This window comes from Danaus plexippus, chromosome Z (assembly GCF_018135715.1).
Source record: "Danaus plexippus chromosome Z, MEX_DaPlex, whole genome shotgun sequence".
NCBI classification, from domain to species: domain Eukaryota; kingdom Metazoa; phylum Arthropoda; class Insecta; order Lepidoptera; family Nymphalidae; genus Danaus; species Danaus plexippus.
In genome coordinates this window covers 9,048,042-9,074,372 of record NC_083559.1, presented here as the reverse complement: position 1 = coordinate 9,074,372, position 26,331 = coordinate 9,048,042, and the positions used below count along the sequence as shown (strand labels likewise).

General features: G+C 30.1%; 2 protein-coding genes and 1 long non-coding RNA gene across 4 annotated transcripts in view; all 3 read left to right on the top strand.

Annotated features, from left to right (window-relative positions):
* Positions 1-9,168, top strand: LOC116778029 (tryptophan 5-hydroxylase 1). Its single transcript, XM_032671873.2, has 10 exons — positions 1-445; positions 525-678; positions 750-915; positions 1,095-1,145; positions 3,961-4,078; positions 4,663-4,826; positions 5,380-5,506; positions 6,442-6,674; positions 7,131-7,347; positions 8,695-9,168. Exons 1-10 carry the CDS (start codon positions 179-181, stop codon positions 8,782-8,784), a joined length of 1,587 nt encoding a protein of 528 aa, XP_032527764.1. The 5' UTR covers positions 1-178; the 3' UTR covers positions 8,785-9,168.
* An 8,177-nt stretch (positions 9,169-17,345) lies between these two features.
* The window catches only part of LOC116777611 (UDP-N-acetylglucosamine--peptide N-acetylglucosaminyltransferase 110 kDa subunit-like), a 10,646-nt gene continuing 1,660 nt past the window's right edge, over positions 17,346-26,331 (top strand). The window contains exons 1-7 of one of the 2 annotated variants that reach the window (XM_032671257.2): positions 17,346-18,061; positions 21,093-21,487; positions 21,687-22,924; positions 23,003-23,294; positions 23,377-23,557; positions 23,956-24,060; positions 26,069-26,250. In XM_032671257.2, coding sequence (XP_032527148.1) covers positions 17,880-18,061; positions 21,093-21,487; positions 21,687-22,924; positions 23,003-23,294; positions 23,377-23,557; positions 23,956-24,060; positions 26,069-26,225 — 2,550 coding nt within the window. In that variant the 5' untranslated portion in view covers positions 17,346-17,879 and the 3' untranslated portion in view covers positions 26,226-26,250. The remainder of the gene's footprint in view (positions 18,062-21,092; positions 21,488-21,686; positions 22,925-23,002; positions 23,295-23,376; positions 23,558-23,955; positions 24,061-26,068; positions 26,251-26,331) is intronic. The other variant, XM_032671256.2, reaches the window with a different exon arrangement.
* LOC133320002 (uncharacterized) lies at positions 24,068-25,789 on the top strand. The gene is made up of 2 exons (XR_009753479.1): positions 24,068-24,488; positions 24,670-25,789. It is a non-coding gene; the product is annotated as an uncharacterized LOC133320002 (long non-coding RNA).

The following is a 26,331-nucleotide window of genomic DNA, read 5'->3' as shown; positions in this document are numbered from 1 at the left end:
AAATATACTCACCCTCCTGGAAGTCACCCGCTCCTCTTCCCTTTATAAAGCGAGACCCGTCGAAGACAGGACGCAGATATCCAAACGCTGTAACGTGTTCCGGACCTCTTTCAATTAATCCAATTTACATCATTAATTATTTCCATTCTTATTAAATATAAAAATTTTTTTTGCAAAAATGAGTGGATCTGGAAAAGGCCTTCTTGGTTTGTGGTTATACAGAAATGGATCTGATTGGCAAGTCAAGAATGAGGCTCCTCATCATCCGAAATTTGCTGATCTTCATTCTGCAACTCAGAGACAAGCGCAAGATGAGATCATATCTGTGATATTTACCGTAAAAAACCAAGTAGGAGGGTTGGTAAAAGTTTTGTCAGTTTTTCAAGATCTCGGAGTTAATGTTATTCATATAGAATCGAGGAAATCAGCGACGGAATTATCTTCCGTAAGTGGGACTAATACAAAATTTAAAATAAGGATGTGATGTGTTTATAGAGGGTTTTTAACGCTTTTTATCATTTTAGTCCGATATCTTGGTGGATGTAGAATGTGACCCGCGAAGAATGGAACAGCTGAAGCGAATGTTGAAGCGTGAAGTGCAAGATTTTGAGGTAGTTGCTGCACAATCTGACGAAAAATTTCCACCACCAACACCTCTGTCTGCTGCAGCCAGCTTCGGTACTTTTACTTAGCATTTCTTATAATATTTGAATATAATTTAGTAATTTTAAATACACTTACTTTTTAAGATTTTGGTGAGATGCCATGGTTTCCAAGAAAAATCTCTGACTTGGATCGCGCGCAAAATGTTCTTATGTATGGGTCTGAGCTCGACGCTGATCATCCTGGTTTTAAGGATCCAGTTTACCGTAAGCGACGAGAACAATTTGCTGCGATTGCTAACAATTATAAATAGTAAGTGATAATGAGGAAAAGATACAAAAGTTGGTGTTTGTTGAAATATGAGTGTATCATCAATTTTGTATTATAATAGTTTAAACGTGATAATTGTATTTTTTGGAAAACTAAAAAGTGATGGTTGTATTTTTTACAACTCTAATGTAATATTACTAACCATTATTTTAACCAACCAGCGGACAGCCAATTCCCAAAGTGCAATATACTGAAGTTGAAATTAAAACCTGGTGAGTTTTTAATTTATTCTGTTTTGAAAAGCCACAAAATAGACTTCATGCATGAGCACATCCATCTGAGTTATATTTATGTTCGTATAAATTAACTTATAATTTTCAACATTCTACATCGCCCTTTTTATTAATATATCGATGTAGCTTTGCTTTTATTATAATATATTAAAATTAAGTTGAATAATTATATATATATTTATTATTTAATTCAATTATTTTAAAATTAATATTAATATTTTTTAATATTTAGTTGTGAACTATCGCGAACTGTTCATACGTCATATAATGTTTATTATCGTCTAAGAGCTCGCAACGTTTTCAAGAAGAATTTCCGGTAGGCCAGTCCTTAAATATGCTATATCTCTTACACACTCTAACTGTTGGTAGTGCTTGCGTTAATTAGTGGGCATCCTACTTGTACAGATAAAATGTTGATTTTTTAAAACAATTTAAGAAATTTTTCGTATTTTATACTATTTTTATTGAACTTTTCGCGACATGAATTCCTTACTGCCAAAAATTTTTGTAATTGAATTATAAAAAAAAATCTAAATATTTCAAAATGTCTGTAAATTTAATGTGATGTTATTTAAGTGTCTACAAACTGAAAATTAATTTGTCAAACAATTATTCGATTGTTAAACCTTCAGCCAGACCGATATAAAAGACACACTAGTCTTTTATATCGCCGATATAAAAGACACGTAGACAGGGATTTGGTGAAGTGATTTGATTGTTTTAGAAATTGTTGTCAAATAAATTGCTGAGCAAGAATTAAATACCTTTGATTTAATGTTTGGGTTAATATAGTATCAAAATAACTATTTATTTTTGTACAAAATTAAGACATGATATATAAAAAAATTAAGATTAACAGTGATGTCTCAAGTATGAAAATAAATAAAATATATATGTTTTAATCCATAATTGTATCACAGAAAACGAAGCCATCTATCAAGATATTACCAAATCATCATCATCTTCATCATTGCTTTCATTTTCACAGTCATCTTGGTCTTTTGGATTGATATCATCTTGTAATAAGTTATTATCTGTAAAAGAATGAATAACCATTTAATCATCCTGGCAAAGAAATTTATAAGTATCTTATGTTTAATTTTTAACTTTAATAATAATGTGGACAACTAATGATGGTAATTTCTCTACAACAAACCAGATAAAATCATGTTTCTAGTCATTTGTGGTCTAGCCGGAAGCTTAAGGTGATAAAGATGTTGGGTGTTTTAAATTTTCTAAGCTCTTAAATATCTTATCCAGCAATTCTTCATCATCTTTTATAATATTTTGTCAGGCTAATTGATACTCTTCTGATTGATCTAACAGATCCAAGCTTACCTTTTCGGATAAAAACTGGTGGGATAGTCGCATCCTCAGAGTGCATGAAAGCACAGTAGAGCTATCGTTAAAATAATTGCCTTGAATTTCATGTACTTGATGAACGCTTACAATTCGCTCTTGATTTCCCACACACACATTTATCCAGATTTTTTGTGATGCATTGAAATGATCCATGTTACCAAGAATTATTTTTAAAATATTTGACGGGATATACTGTTCGAGAATTGGCAATTTTGTGTTCTTCGCAAGACTGAATCGTCAACAGTTTTAACAACTTTATTATTTTCAGCCCGGCCTGAATAGCACTTGTTAACGTTCATATTATTTTTTTTTTCAAAGATAGGAGCCATTTCATCACCAGCCCAAAATAAATAAAAATAAGGCTTTTTGGGCTTCACTAAGGATCAGCTATAAAACTATGTGGATATATTTAATATTTAATTAAATAGTATTTAATTTTTTCTCAGTAATTTATGAGCGAACTATTTCTACACTAAGCAAAGTGATACCACATGACATCAATTTGATATTGGTCTGGCTGAAGGTTTAGCTATCGAATAATTGTTTGGCAAATTTATTTTAGGTTTGTAGATACTTAAATAACATCATATTAAAATTTCAGGCATACTAAAATATTTTGAGTTTTTTTTTATTCAATTCATGTCGAGAAAAGCTCAAGCTTCTAAAATTTATTTGAAAAATCGATATCTTACCTGTACAAGTAGGATAGGCAATAATGAATGCAACCACTAGCACTAGAAATAAGAAATATAGCATATCTAACATCTGGCCTACCTGAATAGCTTGTTTTCCCGACGTTGCTAGGTCTCGTTCTATAAAGTTATTAGAAACTAATTAAAGCTTAGCACGGTTTTCTTGTTTTCATCAAACTTTGTCAGTTGATATAGGTCAAGAACATGTTAGTAAAATTAAATTTCAACAAAGTTAAGAAGTCCATCCGACCTTCAAGGAACATTTAAAAAAAGACCAACAATAAATCTCTATGTTATTTGTTTAATTCTAAATTTTACTTATTACTATGTTTCATTAGGTGATAAGTACTTTTTGAATGTCTATCGAATTTAACTATCAATTATTTGTCTATTTTTTTAATCTTGGCATTTATTAAAAACCCTATACTTTTATTTGTCACATTTTATTCTGTCTCCAATTGATGGATGTTTTAAAACATAAGAAAATAGCTTAATATTTTACTAATAGTTATTGTTTGGCTTCTTATTAAAAAAAAAAATAGGCACGGTATTATAGTTGTTCAAATAATTTCAATATTAAAAAACTCTCTTTCTCCAATATTTATATATTAGATTTTTTAATACCTTAATATATTATACATAAAACTGCAACAAATTGAGCGAGATAGTAAAAAATATTAGAATAAATATAATATATTAGATTATATATCATATAGGTATAAATAAATTTTATTTTGCAGGGGAGTCGTATTTAGCGAATTGCATAAATTGTATCAGAAACATGCGTGCGCAGAATATTTGGAAAACTGGCCGCAACTCGTCAAATACTGTGGTTACAGAGAAGACAACTTGCCCCAGGTACATGAACATGAAAGTTTTTTTCAAATTGTTCAATCTCTTTCAATAAGTCGTTTGTTGTTGTTAGTGTTATAGATCTCCTTTAAATAAGTATTGAGATTTACATTAACTTTTATTCTGTTTCCAGTCTATATTATAAAGAATATGCTGAAAAAACAAAATCGACAATAGGGTTTCGATAGTGAACTTTACAAAATATGCATATTATTTTGTGACCCTGATTATATTTAACACTTATTTAAATTGATATACTTTCAAATAAAAACAACATTACTTACGCAACAACAGAACCGTGATAATTTCTTTTTAATAAACACTTTTGTCAGAGCTGCCATCTAACGAAAATATTTTAAACGATTTAGTTTCTGGGTATAGGTGAGGTGCATTATATTTTCCAGCTTGTAATAACGCCATAGTTCTAACTCATTACTCTAGATGTCTCTATTTTAGATTTTTAATCATGAAAATTCTTTAATGTTATATTGTTATAATAAACTTAAAATATATTTTAAAAAAATATATATTTAAATATATATTTCACTTTCAATTTTCAATACAGATATTTTTAAATATTTAATTTCTAGTTGGAGGACGTAAGTTCTTTTCTGAAACGAAAAACTGGCTTCCAACTGCGTCCTGTGGCTGGTTATTTATCACCTCGAGACTTTCTCTCCGGACTTGCTTTTAGAGTTTTTCATTGTACTCAGTATATACGTCATTCTTCAGACCCGTTTTATACTCCCGAGCCGTAAGTACTATCCAAAACAAAAGTGTAGGTTATGAGTGTCTTTCCATTGTTTTAATACTAAATAGAATGAGACTTATGCAAATTACTTCTTTAGAAATTAGTTGAAAAAATTTTAATTGGGTAAAAAACGGTAATGGAATTGGTAAAAAAGTTATAATAAGAAACAGAAAGTTATAATAAAAATGTTATAATCCTTAAAAAATGGTATTCCGTATTTCAGAGAAAGTGATGGGTAATTCACAAATTTACTTAATTCTTTGCCATTGAAAGTTATTTCAACTGAGAAATCAAAGTTCATTTAGTTATGCATGAACAAAAGAATGGAAACGTATTTTAAAATAAAGAATCATTTAAACTTTTTGATTGAATTTTAAAGTCTTTTGTTTATACTATCCAAACTCGTTTTATCTTTCTATGAAAATGAGAAAAAGAATTAAAACACAACTCAAACAGGACAAAATTGTTATTAAAAGAGAATAATATACGTCGATTTTTAATCCTTTGAGAAATTTGAAAGTGTGAATCTGAAAGTAAATCTATTAAACTGTCACAGTGATTGCTGTCACGAGTTGCTCGGACACATGCCATTACTGGCAAATCCATCATTTGCGCAGTTCTCTCAGGAACTGGGTCTAGCTTCCCTTGGAGCATCTGATGAAGATATTGATAAATTGGCAACGGTGAGATTAATATTAAAATTGGCAACAGTTAACATTACCGTTTTACACATAATAGATTTGTGGATTGAAGCCAAATTGTACTTCGAAGAAATTATTAGGTATTTATTAAGGAAATTGTTGAATACAAACTCATTAACAATTGAATAGAAGATATATTGTATATAATTATATCCTTTTATTAATCTGATATTCCAAATTAGATCTTTACAAAATAAAGTAACAAATTTTTTTACGTGATCGTTGATTACAATGAAATTGCTGGATTGTAAGAAAAAGATAAATTATTTTTTAATCCACACATTGTTTATTATTAATTAATAAGAAGGCAAACATGTCCCTATTAAATTTGAATTTAATAATTAATTAAAAAAAATCACCTCCGATAAGTGTTAATGTAAATCATTAAGCATCATTTGTTAGCACTAAAATTTATTAGCACTAAGACATAGAAATAAAAAAAAAAAAGTTACCGTTGCGCTATTTTTAATAGTTACATTAAAAATTTAAAGCACACGTATTCCCGTCACGTCTACCCAAAAATAATATGTTGATCTTAACGTATGTGAAATATTGCAGAAATTATATTTTAAACAAAAACAGAGAGCAAGTTGAGTTTACATTAAATTTATAGTACAAGTATCGCACCGCTGTAAACATTAACTGCCATGATAAATTTTGTATTTTTAGAGGGCTTTTCTTAATAACTCATATCAGTATATTGTTTTCATTGTATTACTAAACTTTTTATAGCAGATTTTTTTTTACGATATATTTATTGACGACAAACGATTAAAATACTAAATAGTATTTTTCTGTTATAACCAAATGAATATTTCGATTCAAGATTTTCAATAACAGCTACTGACTTGACTTTTTTTCGTGGACGTTATGCTAAATAAACTTTTTAAAAATTTTACTATGCATTAACTCCCCAGCTCTACTTTTTTACCGTTGAGTTCGGTTTATGTCGTCAATTGGATGGTAGTTATCGAGTATACGGTGCGGGGCTTCTTTCCTCCGTTGCCGAACTACAGCATGCCCTGTCAACCCCCGAAAAGATTAAACGATTTGACCCAGATATTACCGTCAATGAAGAATGTATTATTACTTCATACCAAAACGCATACTACTATACTGATTCATTTGAGGAAGCCAAGGAAAAAATGAGGCAAGTAAATGGTGATATACATATACATATGGTCAAAATTGCTTCCAATACCACAATGATTTTTAAATGTATTTTTTAAGTATCCGTTTGTTTCCTTTTTGCTTTATGAGCGCATTTTTATCAACATAATATATTTTCATCACATCTGCAGTCTCATAAAATCATTGTTTGTTTATCATTTGACAATTGTTTTTATAATTGAATCCCTTATAAAACTAGTAATATTGAAACTGTTATTTAAAGTCAAATTGTTTACTTTTAAATAAATGAAAACAATTTCAAAAATAATTATATGAAATCAAAAGCTTCACTTATTAAAAAATAATTGTGTTATCAATTGTAACCTATGTAATTGCCATAAAAAATATAAAGTGGTAATGAAGATTAAACTTACTAAGTATAAAACATTAAGTTTTTCTAACTTCAAGTAATTAATACTATTATTTTATGACTTAGGGCATTTGCGGATAGTATCCAGCGCCCCTTTGGTGTCCGTTACAATCCATACACTCAAAGCGTAGAGGTATTGAGCAATGCCCAGAAAATAACAGCATTGGTACGGGAGCTAAGAGGTGACATCTGTATTGTGTCATCTGCTATAAAGAAAATAAGTGCCCAAGACTCAACACTTGATGTTGAAACTATCGCTAACATGCTGCATACTGGACTACAGGTATTTTTAGATAAATTCTTTTTTTCTTTCGACACTAATAAGGACTTGGCAAATTTTTAAATAAGAAATCATATTTTGTTTCATAAAAATTTAATTACTAAGTAAAAATATCTGGAAATTTAATTTAACTTACATGGTTTCCTTTTTAAATTTAACAGTACTTTGTTCCATCCTTATTTTTTATAAATCTTAAATTTTTGGACAAAGTTACCATAATATACAATGAAACCGAGAAGTTCGAGTTTTGATTATATTTTTATATCGTATCCGTTACATAATTCGGAATCACATTATCTTTTTCAAAGACATTTTTGAAGACATTTTGAAATAAGTATCTATCATTAAACATGTATAATTGGATTCTAACAAATATCTGTAGAATATTAGAAGATTAAATTTATTTTACAACAAAATAATCTTAATTTCAACACTATCATATCAGCTTCTACTGGTTTATTCTTATTTGGGCTCAATTTTAGTTTGTAATGTTCTCCTAAATTCACGATATGAACGGCAATCATTGTCTCTGGAACCTTCCCATCTTTATTCAAAAAATTGCCTCTATATTTTCACGTAGTATTAGGGAGGTTAACACTCAACTGTAAATGTGTTGTGGTAAACAGCAATCAGAAGTTTAAAGAGCTCTGTCTTAATATTGAGTGATTGCCTTCTTAGCTATGTTAATTTTCAACGGTTGGCACTGTGCCAAACAAATCTCGTTCAAACATCCACCTTACACAATTTGTATACTACATTTGCTTCAAATTATCGGTACAAGTAATTTTTTTTTTATTTGTATATAAAGACTGTTTCTCAAGATTTTTTTTTACATTACTGTTTAAGGTTATGTCTTTTTATGAAAATAATACCTTGACTTGCTAATATTATAAAAGAACCCCATTAGAAGTCTCCTTTCTTTGTAGTTTGACGACACTATTTATATTTAGCGTATAAAATATTATTTTCGGCTTTTTATTTTTTTCCATGAAAATTAAAATTGTATTTTTATCTTACCAAAAGATGGCCAGAGATTAGCTCTAAAAATTTACCTAGTCATTACAATTTTATTTTAAAACATATAGACTTATAGATTGCCTAGTAACTAAACTTATCAAGATTAACGTGAAAGATAGAGAAGATAAATAAGATATTTCCTATCTTCTCACTATGTCTGTAAGCAATAACCACCTAATAGATTTCTAATCATAACTATAATTATAAGATAATAGTTAGAAATTTATTAAAATACCTCCATAACAATATCCGTTCACTTTAGTTACATTAAATCACAAAATTATGGAATGACCAATATTTTTTTACAATAATTATTTCTTTTACTTTATTCAGGTAAATGAAAGGAGTCCTCAAAGCTTATCCGGAGGTAGTTCGCCAAATTCAGAACGCGGTCTATCTCCCAAACCAGAAGAAACAGCATAAGTTCTTTAAATAACTCGTATATCACAAAGTATTTATTACACTAATGTAGCTTCTATGTTAAACTATGCTATATTGGTGTTATTGTTGAAACGTATTTATATATAGTTTAAAATCATACGTGCATATATATTTGTTAATTAAAAATAACATAAAGTGTTAAAGATTTCAAATGTATTTAAAGTATTATGACTAATATTCTTACGGCATTTATATACTCTTTAATGATTAAAATTGATGGAAAATTCATGTCAACTCTATGTATATTTAAAATTTTACTATTCTTTCCAAAGTAAAGATTACCTTTTGAAAGGCTTCCCTATTACATCATATGATTGTGTTAGATATAGTAAAAGTTGGTTCATTGTATTATATGAATATTCATGCTATAGATGTTTTATTGCGATACCCTAATTTAAAAATGCTAATATAATTCTAAAAACAAATGTATACATTATATCTGCTTTATTAATTTCTTGCAGTGCAAATAACATTAAAAGCTTGTTTCTACGCGGAGAAGTTTTGAAGATGTAATTTTTATTTGTTTTGGTTTTAATTTAGAGTTTTACCTAAATTGGTTACTAGGGAAATAGCAAAAGTAAAGTTACTCATATGTGCTTATAAATGAAGTGTGTACGGTATCAAGAAATTGTGGAAAGCAGAGGTCTGATAGAAACTCCGTTCTAAAATTTTATTTCAATACGAGAGGAGGACATTATCGTTTAAATATATAACCTCCCTGAAAGTCCTTTTAGACAATGGTAAATAGCTTATGGTGATTTAGTAAATGTAGGTAAGCAAACTTAAAATAAAATATGAAATTTATACCCTAGCTGTACCCAATCAGTACCACATTTTGGAGGCGACAAGAACTATAGTTTTTATTGCACCTCTGTTTCCAGTGCTGATCTATCAGTTTTATATCCTGGGTCTTTTTTGTCCACCCTAGTTTATAATTTTTACAATATTACTATACTCGCCAGGGTACCACATATCTGAAACATCTCGAGTACTAATTGAACCCTGGTCTACTACCTTTGTTGACCTCTTTTAAAGTTTGACTTCCTTTATATTTCAAAAAATTGTTATCTTTAAAAAAAAAACATAATTTTTAAATCATACTAGTACTGTTTTATAAATAACATTCGAATTGTCCTTAAATGTTTTTAAAGTCCTGTTATAATTGCAGACTTCAAACTTATCTCTAACTTAACAGATGTTAATATAAAATCGATATCTTATTTAGTTACAGAAAATGGTGAGATTTCGTAACTAGAAAAATATTTGTCCCAAAAAAGGGTTCTGCGACCTTACGGGCAAGCTATGCAAAAATCATATGACATGACTTCAAAATACGATCTAATCTGTTTAAGCTCGAAGCTTGATTATAAATCTCTCTAAGAAGTAGAAAGGACCTATGGTTCTTAAAATAGTCTGAGCAAGGTCTTGTAACATAGTCGTTGGCGATTGGTAGATTTGGGCTCCAAGATAAACTATCGAACACATATTACTTACTGATCAATTCAATGCAACCCAGGAGGGAGCGCAAATCGTGAATTGTTGCAATCCGGGGATACTGGTCGTCTGTTATTCTGAGGTTAAATGATATATATTAGAAAGGTTTATAATATGACTAGATAAGAAACTGCAGTTAGCCCCACTTCGAATAATGCAGTCATATTGTGGAGTTCGACTAGAGAGTTCGATTAGAGATTCGACTTACCTGGTATCAATACAACAACACTATTTATATTCGTTTTTCAATTACGCATATTTATTAATAAAAATTCTTCTCTGGGCTTCCCTGATATCACGTTGGGTACCTACATTAGTTTTTCTAACAAGACTATCCAAATATTTCTAGAGAATTGATCTAAAAGTGAATTTAAATTTTTATAACTCAGAGTGAAAAGTACTCCAAGCTAAGACTTTTTTTTACTGAATTGGTTGATGTTAACTATATAGAAGTTTAATAAGATCCTATAGGTAATAAATAATCTATTCTTAATAGTAAAGAGTTTGTGTAAGCTTTATATAAACAGAAAATGCCCCGTGGTTCCGGTTGGCATCGGGCACAATGCCAAAATATTTATTATTTTGTAATCAAAACGGATGCATGGATTTAGGTCATTAAAATTTATATCTACTGTCAAGTCTGTGCCCTGTGTTAAAATTTTGGAAGGCCGAGATAAATCGTATTTTTTTTTTTAATTTATCAAAATTATCTTACCGACTACATTAGAAATACTATATAAGCATAACTATAGAGTCCAAAATACTGAAATGATGCAAGTCAGAAATTATTATAGAAAGGGGATTCTAGGTTAAATAAATATAAAAGAAATATTACTATAGATTAAGAATAAGTTGAATGCATCATTCATGTAGGAGAAAAAGTTATATACATTCGATATCATTACGTCTCGAGCCCGTCCTTGGCAATGCCTCTGTTTCAATTATAACTACCTACGTATCTGTCACTCGTTTGAACGTTGGCAACGACACCGTCTAGTTCTAAATTTATCTTTAACATTGAAATTTTGAATATCTCATCATTCTTGTTTTGGTCATTTTTTTTCCAGGAATATTGTTTGAGTCTATATTTCATATTTTTATTTTCATAGTCTCACGATTAACATAATGTGTCTTAGGAATATCAAAGGAGTAAAATATTTTTTTTTTTGTGTAAAGTGAGACGTTAATATCGTTTATCTCGTTTATTACGAATAGTTTCTTTTATTTACAAATAGTAGTTTACATGAAATAGCGACCAGTTTTTATTTAAAAGCTATCCCAGTCTTCAATACATTTTTCAAAGAAGCACCAGCGGCCTTTGTTGGATTTTTCGACAACAGTTTCTGCTAGACGAGGCTACAAATTGTGTTTCGCAATGTTGAAAGATCGACTATAAACGCTGTAAGCCCGAACACGAACATGTTTAAAGATTACCGCTTACATTTTTTTCGCAGCACCCTGCTAGCTAGGTTGGAGCGTTGTCCTCTTTTAGACCAACCTAGTCATTTTCACCAAGATTTTCACTTTTTCTATTTCCTCATAACTTCTCGTTGAGTATCAAAACTTACTTCAAAATCAAAAAATTCAATCACGCTCAATAAACAATCAGTCTGGCTGTCAAGTTCTGAGTATACCTTGCGGCACTTGAGTACTTCAATTCTATGTAGCTTAAAGAGAATTTTCAAAAGTTTCCAATAGTTAAGTTGATCTTCAATATTACCTAATATTAATATGAAATGAACGTGCCTAAAGTATTATACGATTAAATAAATAAGAAGGAAATTATTAATACCTGATTAACGCCATTTTATGGATAAATATGATTATTGTGTAAAGTGTAACGTTACTGACTCTGCTTTCCTTTTTAATATTCGATATTGATTTTTTTTTAAATATTGGCCTAAGTTGCTGATTACAGAATTAATAAATGCCTTGTATGGATGTCTTGAATATCGTTTTATTCTCTGCAGTTAATAAGCTTTAGAACTCTTGCACAAAAAAGTATCAAATTTTGGGGGCACCACTATAAATTCTTTAATAATTTTATTTAATGGACACAGTTTATATATACTGCCGGCTAAAAGTTTGAGACCACCCTCATCAAAGAATAAAAATGAAATAAAACTCAATGAGAATACGAAGCAAGAGGTTTAATTAATAATTAGGTTTTATACTTATACATACTTCCTACACATACCTCAAGAAGAAAAAATAATAATTTACATTAAAATGCAGTTAATGTTTAAACAGACTTTTCATCAAAAAACCCTCCCTTGTATTTTATTACTTTTTTCACTAGTCTTGGCATACGACCAATCAATTTGTCGATTGTCTCTTGTGAAATATTGTTCCAGCTTTCTTGTAAAGTCTTCCACATGTCTTCTTGCGAGGAGGGGTAACAACTGCGCACATTTCTATCAAACTCTTCCCACAAAAGCTCGTTCGGGTTGAGATCCGGGCTCTGAGGGTGTCACATCATGTTTTTTAACACCCCTTCTGTTTCTTTATCTTCTAAATAACCCCTGCATAATTTTGAACTACGTTTAGGATCATTATCTTGTTGGAAAAAAAAAAACTATTTTCAATTAATCTTACACCAGACGGAACGGCATTTTGTTGTAGTATTCGTTTATACTGCTCCTTTTTCATAATTCCTTCGACTTGTACCAAATCTCCGGTTCCATAGCTCGAAAAGCATCCCCAGACCATAATGTAACCACCACCATGTTTGACGGTTGGCACCACACAGTCTGGCATCATCTTTTCCTCGGCGCTACGTCGAACGAAAATTCGTCTATTAGATCCAAATATTTCAAATTTGGATTCATCTGTCCAAAGAACTTTTTTAAAGTCTTCTTCAGTCCAGTCCCGATGTGTAAGGGCCCACTGCATCCGTTTCTTTTTGTTTTGTGGCCTAAATAGTGGTTTTCGAACGGCAACGCGGCCAAATAAGTTAGCATCTCTCAATCGTCTTTTTACTGTAGTCAGTGACACAGGTTTAGATCGGGAATTGTTCACTTCTGCGCGGATTTGTGGTGCTGTTAGGCGTCTATTCCGCTGGGTGGTAACGACAATAAATTTATGCTCGCTAGAAGTGGTAGCTCTCGGCCTTCCCGATCGCAAACGATCTCGATAACTGCCAGTCTCCTTGTATCGGGCTATTGTGTTATGAACACAAGTCTTCGACAACTTAAGTTGAGAGGCAATCGCACGTTCAGATTTGCCTTCGTTGTGTAAAACAACTATCGCACAACGAGTTTCACTGCTAATTTCGCGCACTTTACCCATATTAATATCTTTACTTTAACAGTGACGAGCTCAGACTAATCAAGATTTAACTTTATAAAAACTCAGGTAAAAATTATGTTTTAGAATGCTAAAATAATCCTGAATTTCTTTTAACTTGAAACAAAACCAAAATTATTAGTAATGACCAGCTCTATAAAATATTACAATGACTCTACCACCTGGTCCCTGCGCGGCACTCATTAATGTTTTGTAACAATACACCTTTATAGCATCATAACTTATAAACATACAAAAATAATGACAATAATTAGTAGTTTAATAACAATAGAATATGTAGGCATTCAAAACAGCTATTTATCATATGCACTTTTGAAATATTTTGTTGGTGAAGAAGATTTTTACAAGTGGTCTCAAACTTTTGGCCGACATGTAAGTTATGGATATCACTTTGTATCTATTACAACAATAAATCCTGCAATGCTGGGTTAGTGAAATAAAATAAAATTTTGACAAGCGTTGTTAGTCGTAGTTTCCCCACTCCAGATGGTTTTCAGATGATTTTCGTGCTTTTTGAGAAACATGGTTTTCACGATCCAATGATAAACGAACATTTCTCTGTTGATCACTTTCGTTACTTCGTATCAAACGAACTCTTTTGGCAGAAGACAAATTGCGTCCTAAATTGGATTTTAACCTAGGCATTCTTATATAATCCAGTAATATATATATGTTTCTCAATATAAAATATGCATATGTAGTAGGGATTAACAACCTCTGAAGAATTACACTTTATTGCCTGACTAATTAAGGATGCATTTAATTTGATCTGTTTTCTACGAAACGAAGACACGGAACAAAACTGACATAAAAATTTACAGAAGAATTGAATTTAATGAAGAAAATAGTATGAAAAAGAAATGCGATTAAAAAGTTTCAAACGATTTACAATAAATAAAGATGCACAAATAATTATCAGAAAACTAGGTAGTGAAGTGTCTAATTAAATAAGCAGAGAAAACAAAGTCGTCAGTCTTGAATTATTGTCGTTTGGCTTATTAGGTAAAGAAACAGGTAGGTAAGACGGTGCTGGGTAAAGGTCAGCCACCGCCTCATATGAAGCGACTGAGTGAGCAATCTTGCGGATTTAATTTTGAGAATTATTAAACTTATGATAACTTTCAAATGATACGTCCGAATTAAATAATTCAAAAAGTAATTTACAGATATTGACGTTGGTTTGAACACGAAGTTATTTATTTAGCTTTCCTATAAACGCTTCATGGATGCCAATTTTTAAAAGTAGCAAAAGGGATATAATATGTTATCCTTAAGAAGTAGATATATGTCAACGCGGATTTTTCTGTAGACCTATATAAGATACACAATTCCACGATACATGATTTTGTTATATCTTAAAGGCTTAAGGCAGCGTTTTCGTTAAAAGATGACAGACGGCAAATTTTTCCCCGACATCTTCATAAATATCGTTAATGTACATAAAAATCAATACAAAATCTTAACAAATAATATACTAAAACTTTCCTCAAGAATTCCGCTAACGAGTTATGAAAACCGCTTGATAATTCGTGTAGTAGTTTTATTTGTTTATCGCGAACAGGATAGACAGAAAGACGCGGCGCGGGACTTTGTTTTATAATATGTAGTAATAATATATTTATAGATATGGATACACTATTTACATTAGTTTTCGTATTAAAAAACTGATAAAGTTTTCGAACTTCGTAATTTAAGAGAAACATTGTAATTTTTATTATTTATGTTTTAAAATTAAATAAACATAGTTTATTTAACATTTCTTATTTACTATTAGTGGTGAAAATTTCCCTAACAGACCGCAAAATTAGAAAAAAAGATTTAATTCTACATGTTTAAGATATACGGTTATATGTCAAATAGTGTGGATAACAATGAAATTAATTGTTTCAGCTCATACTTTGTGGGAGATTAAATTTTTGGACAAATTCAAGCACTTCTGGAACCTGGAATAAGTAACCAACAGTTAATCACTCTTTTAAAGAAATTGGTATTTAAACTGTAGATGTAATTAAAACAATTTAAAAATATAGTTAACGTGAAGTGGAGACCGTGTTGATATGTAGACATAATTATTAATTATAGTGTTTATTTTCCTTGAAATACGTTGGACAATGAGTAAAGGTGGTATAGTAAGTGGTTGCGGGTTAAATCCAGTTTTATTACTGTTTTGCTAAATATCTTTAGTACGTTCTATACTGGGTCATACTATCATACTGGGTCCGTAGTAGAACTGCTCTCTGATTTTCCGCCCAAAAACCTGTAAATAATGTTTAGTCTCGTTACCAACAATATAAATCAAATGGCTTTGAAAAAAAAAACATGGTTTTTTCTTATTCTAATATATTTTTATTGGTTTGCAAATGTGTGATATGAATGACCGTCAAAAATTTTAGGAGTCTGTAAATTGTTATAGACATCATAAATATTGAAAGGGTTAGATTTAAACTTGTAACCTATTTTATGTATTTAATATTTAAAAAAATTATTTCCTTCGTATGCATATTCTTTAAATAATATATTGTTAAAGGCGTTTTGTATTACTCTTTAAACATGGAGAGACAACAAAACTTGGAGAGTTTCATATGTATATTTTGGCCGAATTATTACTAATTGCCAAAAAGGACGAGAGGAGGTTCTTAGGAAGTTCATGAAATAATACGGAAACTATGAGATCACATAAGATAATAATGGTATCAGCGACAAATAAAGGGGGAGCTTGGAAATTCGTAGCTAATGCACTAACCGATAAGAAGTTGTAAATGTACAGTAAAAAGAATGATGTAAGTAGTAGCCACTCTTCTTTCAAAATTTGTTTTCAATGTCTTTTGTTTTGTAAGACAATACTTAGGCCTATAAGGTCAAAAATTTACTTTGATCACAAGTAGACTTATTAGAACTTTTCATAGTAGTATTTTTTTTTGACCTTTTCAAATTACTTCGTGAACTTAATAATTTCATATTGTTGTTAGGTTTTTGAACTTTCCATTTTATTGGTACAGGAGTTAAAATGATTATATTTTATAATTTCTTATTAACATAGGTAATATAATTAAATTTTAACATCCAAAACATATTTTACAAATGTGTATCTGGTTACTTCTCTACACCATGTATTACCTATCTTGCTATGAGAAAATTAAAGGTGTTAAATGTTATTCACGATGTCACTTCGATTGTTTGTTAATTCTGCCTAATTTAATTAAGACTCGTTCTTCATATAAGAAAAATAAAAAAAGAAAGAGGTTGACAAATGTCTATTAACTTTTTAAGTAAGCGACCCACTAGAGAAAAGGCATTAGTTCATTCGAATTCACTGTAAAGAGAATCAGTTTTTAAATTGGTTTTAATTAAATTACAAAATCTTTTAATTCATAAATTCTAGTTGATTTTAGCATCTAATAATTTTGAACACTGACATTTAAATATACTAACTAAACAGATTACACTTTTCGTAACTTATTTTAAAAACAAAAGATTGAACGAGTTTTAGGTGACTTTTCACTTATTTTCTATTTAAAGTATAAAATAAAATAAAATGATAAGATGTTGTGTAATGTATAGGGAAATATAATAGGTCTTATATCTAATGTCTTAAGATCCATAGGAGACGGAAAAGGCTCGGTGTACGTCATCTTCCCGCGGGAAAGCCCGCAGTCGCGTCGAGCGCCCGTCGCGTCATAACGCCGCGCCGCGTCTAATCAATATGGCGCTATTGCAAATTCATACTTTTATACACGTAACCATTTTATGACTGTTTTAAGATTTCGTAGATCCCCATTCTACGACGTGTTTTTAATTAGTTTGGTCTAAATAATGACTTTTTAAAAGGTTTATTGTATATTAAACATTACTTTGTTCATTGTTATAATTGGAAAATAATGTGGTGTTGTGCATAACAATCGTAACCATTAAATCTTCTCTGAATTTTAAGTATTTTAAGCGTACGTAATTTTAAAAGTTACAGCAGCTGTTTTCAGTCTCTTTATATGCGACCTCATTATATAGAAGTATGTTACTAAAATTTGTTTATATTGTTCTCGAAGTAAATCAAGAAACAGAATTGTATCTTTAACATAAAGCAATGGGAAAAATTTGTGTGGTATCATCATTGTGACGAATTAAATATTATTATAGATTTTGAAAAGGAAAAATATTGAATTAATATTTGTCGTAATATCTAATATCAGCGAACCAAATGTCCCAATCCCGCGGTTTTGAGTTAAACGTGCGAAGGTCACGACTTGCGTAGTTTCTGGCACGCCGATCAGCCGCGTCGTATGACGCGTCTTCAGTGCGCTCGCGCCGTTAGTTGCGACGCTAGCATCCGAGGATATGTCCGTGCTATGGATTACCAATGTGTGGTTGTGTATACCGTCATCAATATCTCACCACCACGAATGTCCCAAGCAGCATCTATCACGAACGGATGCGTGGATTGGTTCAGAAATAAAATTAAAAGGTACTTTTAAATTGTGTAGTAGCCCTTTTAAATATATTATATAGATAGAGTAAAAATTTAATGAATCATAAAAGAATACAATAATAATGATTTAGAGAAACTCTTTCAAGATACGAACATAATGGAATATAGAATTCTTTATAATGAATAAATTTAATATAAGCCAACAGAGCAAGTTACGAAAAATCATTTTCGTGTTTTTTCATTTCCAATTAACATTAAATATTGGTGATTAGAAGTCATGATGCATTTTTTTTAATAAATTTTAGATTGACAATTCTCTTACTGCTATTAACCCCGGACAGAAAAAAGGGATGCTATAGTTTAGCGTTGATGTCTGTGTGTGTGCGTGTGTGTCTGTGGCATCTTAGGCTAAATAGATCAAAGGATTTAAATGCGGATTTTTTTCATTTGAAAGCCAGTTGCCTTGATCTGATTTTAGGCTATGTTGGTCAATTGATATTTAGTCATTATCGGTCCAGAAGTGTAAGAGTGTCAGCTTTTTTCTAAATGATATATGGCATTTTTGGCACATCGCTATACGATAAATGGCCTCATGCATGCAAGTATAATCATTAAATGATTATGAATATCTTGGGGATTTTACAAAAAAAAAAAAAAATAGTTATGTTAAGGAAATTTATTTTTATAAAATAATTTATTTTTTATTGCCAAAGAAGCCCTAATAACGATAAACTTAAAATTAAGTGTTTTGCTTTATTATTTAATAGTTACACTTAGTTAACATTGTATATTTTGTTGTTAAGACTTTTCATATTTTAAATGTTATAAAGTGAGTTACATCATAAAACCTACATGTTTTTTTTTCATTTATATCAAGAATCGATCTCAAACCATGTAACATTTTTGTGAGTTTACCAAAAACAATCATCTTACCTCTCTATATACTCGTAATTTATAGGTAGCACCACTTTCTGGACATTGAGATTTACATAATACACAACTCATGGATATTCTTCACTGAAAAAATCATTTTGTTCAATAACACTTATTCTGGATTCTCAAAATATTTAGAAATTTATAAAGAAAGTTTTATATGACGACAATACTCTAATTTGTTTGGTGTCAATATCGGGAATCAATCTTGACTGATATTTTTGTAGTCTCTTGTTTTTTATAGCATTGTTGTCACTTTTTTACTAACGAAAAGAAACTGCAAGTATATAATTCAAATTAAATGCATTTGAACTTAGTGAATTATAATTAATTAATTTCTCCTGGTAATCTGAAAAGGTAATCGTAATAGGTGTTAATCATTTTGCAATAACTGATTTCTGGTTTTAAAGTATTTGACGTAAAGGAAAGTATTCTACTAAATTAAGTAAGACTACAGCTGATCTAGCTGAGACTGGTTATGATTCGATACCAGTACCTTTTACAAACAACTTTTCCAATCCACCAAAAATAGTTTTAGAAGCTGTTTTTACTTCTCGACTATCTGAACTAATAACTATTTATTATCCTTTTAATAAAAAAAAAGGTTTTCAAACATTGAAATGCATTTTTTTTCAATCTCTATTCAGGTTAATAATGATTTGAAATGTCAGTTTTAAAATGAAAAGCTTGGCAAAAGATGAAGTCACTTTCTTTATAAAGTAACATTTATGAAACAATTCTTTAAAAAGCGATGTAACGAACTTTAAGGAGAGAACAAACTAACAGAAGCGTTGCTTCATACCTTCAATTTATGTCCAGGATGCCTATAGTCTGTAGGTTAATTTCATAATTATTATTTATGATGCATTATTATTTTAATGAGTAAAAATTTAAGCTATTGATTTATGAATTAACATGGTTATTACCATAAGACCCAAACGACAATTGAAATGATCTAGGTATTGCACTAGTTGACCTGAGTTTGATAATTTATGATTTACTGATTTTTAATCACGAGACTTTTTTCATTTTATACATGCCAGGTTATAGGTAGTCAAAGTAGAAAGCCTTCAGATTGATGTGAGTTTCCTGTTCAGACTCGATCCATTCTGTTAAAACTTACTGAATTCCGCAATGAAACAATCTCCCTGTTGTATGTCTTGAACTTCTGTTGATCATGTAGGTGATAGGTATTCTTAAGTCTACATATTTCAAGGTCTGGAGTAAAAGATATTGATTTATGGCTCTGAACTTCTGAACATACGTGTGCCAAAACACTTGGTCCCATTTCGAATCCTTTATTTCCTAGTCTCATGAGATTAATACTTTAACAAAAACTAAGTTAAGTGTTAGTTATTTAGTAAGTCATAATGTTATTAAATAGGAGTAATTTATATTGATGGGTAAGACGACAAAGACGGGAAAAAGGCAAAAAGATGGTTATGGACTCAAGATGGATTCTAGATAGCGGCCGAGAGTTTCAAAAGTTGTATGTAATATGAACACTTATAATATAATTAATACATATAATTATGACATAATAAATACGTATAATTTTATATAAGTTTCAATGAACATGGTAAAAATATTCCTAAGAACTTTCAGTTATATTTCTAATCTCGTTGTTAGATATCTCCTATATATTTTTTATTTTTTAAACATTTCCTTGTCACTGTAATTATGCAATAAATTAGTAATGTTAATAAAGTATTTTCTGAATCTAATAACCAATAGAACATTTATAAAAGAGAAAGCTATAATGCATTTTAATATTGAGTTAGGATTTTCTTTTGATAAAAGTTCCGATACATAACATTTCTTTATGTCACAACTTTTTAAATGTTTATGAAAATTGGCAAAACGGACCATTTCTTTTCGTATGTACATAAATTTGTATTATTTGTTTGGCCTAGAGCTATTTGTTTTAATCTTTAATAAAATAAAATAAAACTTTATTGATTTTGAACAAAATAAATAATAACTTAAATCAATTTTTTATACACAATCTCGTCATGCTTTTAGTAACTCAAGGTGAAATGAAATCGACTGGGCTGTAAAAATTTAAAAACTGATAAACTTACTACAACAGGCACCTTAAATCATCGACCTATATTAAATATGTTTATTTTTTCAGGGCCATTGCCGTATATTTTCATTGTCTAAAATTGACTCCAAACAATGGTATTATACACGGAAACCTGGCTTGCCTCTACTATAAACAAGGCTTCATAGATTTAGCTATTGATACTTACCGACAAGCTATTGAACTACACCCTAACTTTCCCGATGCGTATTGCAATCTTGCTAATGCACTAAAAGAAAAAGGTCTTGTTGAAGAAGCTGAAGAATGTTATAACAAAGCTTTGTATCTCTGCCCGTCACACGTCGATACTTTAAATAATCTTGGAAATGTTAAGAGAGAACAAGGAAAAATTGAAGAAGCCACTAGACTATATATGAGAGCGTTACAAGTATTTCCTCATTTTGCAGCTACTCATAGTAATTTAGCATCATTATTACAGCAACAAGGTACATAAATAAACGATAAGAAGGTGAATTACTGATAGTGGCGTTACTCTTACGCTATATTTCCACAATATAATATAACATAAAATAAAAGAGCAATATTGTTTTTAAAGTATGTTTTTATTGTAAATTACAATTTCACTTTTAACTTTTATATGCACATAATTACTATCATACGAAAAAATAATGAATACTATTTCAGGTAAGTTTCAAGATGCTCTGTATCATTACGCACAAGCTATAAATATTCAACCAAAATTCGCTGATGCTTATAGTAATATGGGGAACACTTTAAGGGAGATGCAAGATACAAGTGGTGCTCTAAGATGTTTTAAAAAAGCAATTGAAATAAATCCTCTTTTTGCTGATGCTCATTGCAATTTAGCGAGTATTTATAAAGATATGGGAAATATTTGTGAGGCAATAACATCCTATAACAATGCTCTTAGAATTAAATCAGATTTTCCTGACGCTTATTCTAATTTGGCACATTGTTTACAAATAATTTGTAACTGGGAATGCTATCAAGAAAGAATGCATAAACTTGTTTCAATTGTAGAGAATCAGTTGTTAACTAGTGATAAATTATGCTCCGTACACCCACATCACACTATTCTGTACCCATTGTCAAATGTAGCAAGGAAGGAAATAGCTGCTCGACATGCAGCTTTATATTTGGAAAAAGTAAATATGCTTACTTCTACCACCTTTAGGCACACCAAAAAGAGAAAAGGCCGCCTCCGTATTGGTTATGTTAGTAGTGACTTTGGAAATCACCCTACTTCTCATTTAATGCAGTCAATACCAGGACTCCACAATCGATTAAATGTAGAAATTTTTTGCTATGCTTTAAATGTAGATGATAAAACAACATTCCGTAATAAAATTGTAAGTGAATGTGACAATTTCACTGACTTGTCATCAATTAAGTCTAATATTGAAGCTGCTGCCAAAATAAATAGTGATGATATTAATATATTAATAAATATGAATGGTTATACGAAGGGCGCTAGAAATGAAATATTTGCCTTAAAACCAGCACCAATACAAGTTTTATGGCTTGGTTACCCCGGAACCAGCGGGGCAGGGTACATAGATTATATCATAAGTGACGAGATTTCAAGCCCTCTTTCTATGTCAGATGATTTTACTGAAAAGTTTGCCTATATGCCTTATACGTATTTTGTTGGTGATCATAAGGAAATGTTTCCTCATTTAAAAAACCGGTACAGCCTAAGAAAATACGACGAAAGACCCATTAGTGAAAATTTTGCCGTTATAAACTGTGCTGATACTATAAACTTAAATGATTATTTTGAGGTAAAATATAACAAACAAGTTTTGTCATATAAAAATCTAGAACCGATAGAAGTTACTGAGTATGAAGTAGACATTCCTATATATGCTATCGAATCAACAATAAGTTGTAAACAAGAACAGGTATCTATATCAATGTGTTTTCTAAGTTAATTATTTCAACTCAATTGCAATTGAAAATGAAATGTTTGATTGTTTTAGGTATGCGTAAATAATATATTTATAGATAATGGTTTATCTTTAAGATTATCAAAGAAAAAAATTGCGAGCGGAGAAGAAAGGTACGATAACATAATTTTAACAACTAGAAGACAATACAATTTACCAGAAGACGCTGTGGTGTTTTGTAATTTTAATCAACTTTATAAAACAGACCCAAAAGCTTTAGAAATGTGGATAAATATATTGAATAATGTCCCAAACAGTGTACTTTGGCTTTTAGCTTTTCCAGCAGCTGGGGAATCCAATCTGCGCCATTTTGCACAGATACGAGGTGAATTGTATAATAATATTTACTGAATATTTATAAATCACATTTTACAACTACGTTATTTATAATTGTGGAACTATTACAGGACTTTCACCGGATCGTATTATATTTTCAAAAATAGCACCTAAAGAAGAACACGTCCGAAGGGGGCAAATATCAGATGTTTGCTTAGATACCCCTTTATGTAATGGCCATACAACTACAATGGATATTCTTTGGACTGGAACTCCCGTGGTCACTTTACCGGGAAAAACATTAGCCTCAAGGTAAACAGCATTAATATCGTTAGTTTTAGGATTATTATTTAAAATAAGGTTTAGCCTATATAATTTAATGGGGCTTAAACGACTAAGTTTTACTTTTGATGAGATAAAAGTAAATATATAAAGATGAACTACTTGAAAATCTTAAATTTAATAAATAATTAATATTTGATTTTTGGGTTGATCGATTATTGCAAAACTATTGAGCCCAAAATTTTATTTGTACTAAAAGAAAATAAGGTTACTTTTACGTATATAAAAACTTATTCTGATCGGTATCTTATTGCGACAACAAAAAAAAACATTGCTAATGATATTAGTGTTTATAAAATATTACTGTAGTTTACTCAGTTCTACAATAATTATTAAATATATACAATAATTTTAAACTATATTTTCAGAGTAGCCTCATCTCAGCTGACTGCATTAAAATGTACTGAACTTATAGCAAAAAGTGAGAAGAATTATGAAGAAATAGCCACAAAACTAGGCATGGACGCAGAATAGTAAGCGTTTTTGATATTTATACATACTTATAAAAAAAGGTTAATCTTAAACTTTTAAATAAAAAATAAAATTGAGGAAAGAAAATCCGTATTCCTGTAAGTAAAAGTAGCTAAATAGTGGCGTGCCGTAATGTTATACGACGGAATGCAGGGCCAGTCAATGAATCTTGATATAAACGTTGAAAATGTGTTGTTAGCAGTATATAGAAAAAGATTGAGAAATAAAATTGTGCGAACTCAATTATTTAATCATAGTATTAAGACTAGGCTAGGCTAAATACGTAGTTGTTGATTTCGTTCCGAATAAATTTATTTCAGATTCTTGTTTATTTTCAATTAATGTTTATATTATTGTGGAGTGAGTATGATAAAAGTTAATTACTGAACATCACTGAGTTTTACAAACTTTGAAAATAGTGACATACACAGTAAGTATTTGTTTTTTATTTATACTACATGCTTTTGAAAAAAATATGATTTCTTAATAATATATTATGCCATAAATCGAAGTTAAAAATTAGAATCTAAAGTAAAATATAATAATGTAAATCATTAATTAAATATGATATAAAGGTTAGTTGTCAATATTGGTAATATTTGTTGTTACAGCCTAGTGTCAAAATGGGTGAACCATCAAGTAGTAATAGTATAAGCAATGATTGCTGATTGTTTGTAACAAAATCGGATATAGTTATGAATTAAGCTCTGAAATAGGAGATATTATAAAAGTTAGTAACGGTATATCAACATTAACAGTTGCTTCTGCGGAAAAAACGGATGGACTTTCTCACTATCTATATACTCACAAATTTGTCTACGTGCATTCGATATACAAACAAGAATATGTCAATAAGGGATGCAATAATTCTTATAAAAAAAGAACACCACATCTCTCCACCTAAAAGGAATTCAAACGGCTACATGAACTGATTTTGACTGGAAAAGTAGGTGCTTTTTAAATGAAAAAGAAGCGGATGAAATGAAGGAAAGAAAAAAGTTCACATCGTCAAGACAACAAATCAGCTACATCAGAACTTTTTATTTTAAGAGAAGTGTTTTAAGTTTGACATGTGAAGACAAAGGTGAATATTGTCCAAATATTCATAAAAGAATTGTAGTCGTGTTAGATTTACTTGTTCAGGAAGCTAAGTATCATGCGTTTAAGAACTACCCTAAAACAGGAACAGGAGGGGGAAAAATCATCCAGTAACAAAACAAGATGATGCAGATGTGCAAGAGTAACAAAACAAGATGATGCATTTTCAAATATACCTATTGAAGAAAATGATAACGGTCAGTTTTTGCTGGTAGAATTAAAACAGTTGACCATATCCTTGATGATAAAAAAATAAAAATAAGGTTAATCAACCATCATGAGGGTAATATTGAATTCTTCACTAAATTTCAAACATGGCTCGGAAGAATAATATCAATTAAAGAATGGGGTTGAAAATATGAATGCAGAGTATAGATATCGCAAAAAATTACGCAACGACAAGCTCCAAAATATTTACTAAAAATAATTTTTGATAATAGATGTGAATCATCTTGTAGGTGTGGGAAAAGTGGATCAAACTACAATTCAGGCTTCGTCAAAGAGTTCGACGACGACGACTATGATGTAATAATGTGTATAGTTAATGATATATATATATATATATATATATCATTATTTTTAATAATAAACATTGAAGTTATCCAGTGAATATATATAATTTCATATTTTTTTATAAACATTTTTTCCCCTGCCACCTCTCATTTTTCAATAAAATGTTGTTAAAAAATTTTGTGATTTACATCGGCCATTTTTATTTTTTATTTGAGGTTTTAATAATGATATATTGATTCATTGACCGATCTTGGGTCCGAGGTTATACCATTTTTATGCCTTACGGCACTCCACTAAATCCTGGAGTATGAGTTTTATGAGAGTATAAAATTAACATTGTTGTAAAATTACCAGATAGTATTTGTCACATTGAACAACTACTTTAAACAGATTTGTCAGTCGTAGATATATAAGAGCCAAAGTATCAAATGCTCGAATAACAAGCACATTGTTTGATTGTAAACACTATGCTATGGCAATGGAGGATCTTTATAATAAGATGTGGCAGCTATACGAGGATGGGAAGGAGCCAAATCACGTTTACGCTTTAAAGTAACACCTTAATGAGTTACGTAAATTTCGTAAGTCTTTTAATGTTTGAAAAATGCTGAAATAGGATTATTAATACTTGTAATGAAAATATTAACATACATTTTTTTTAT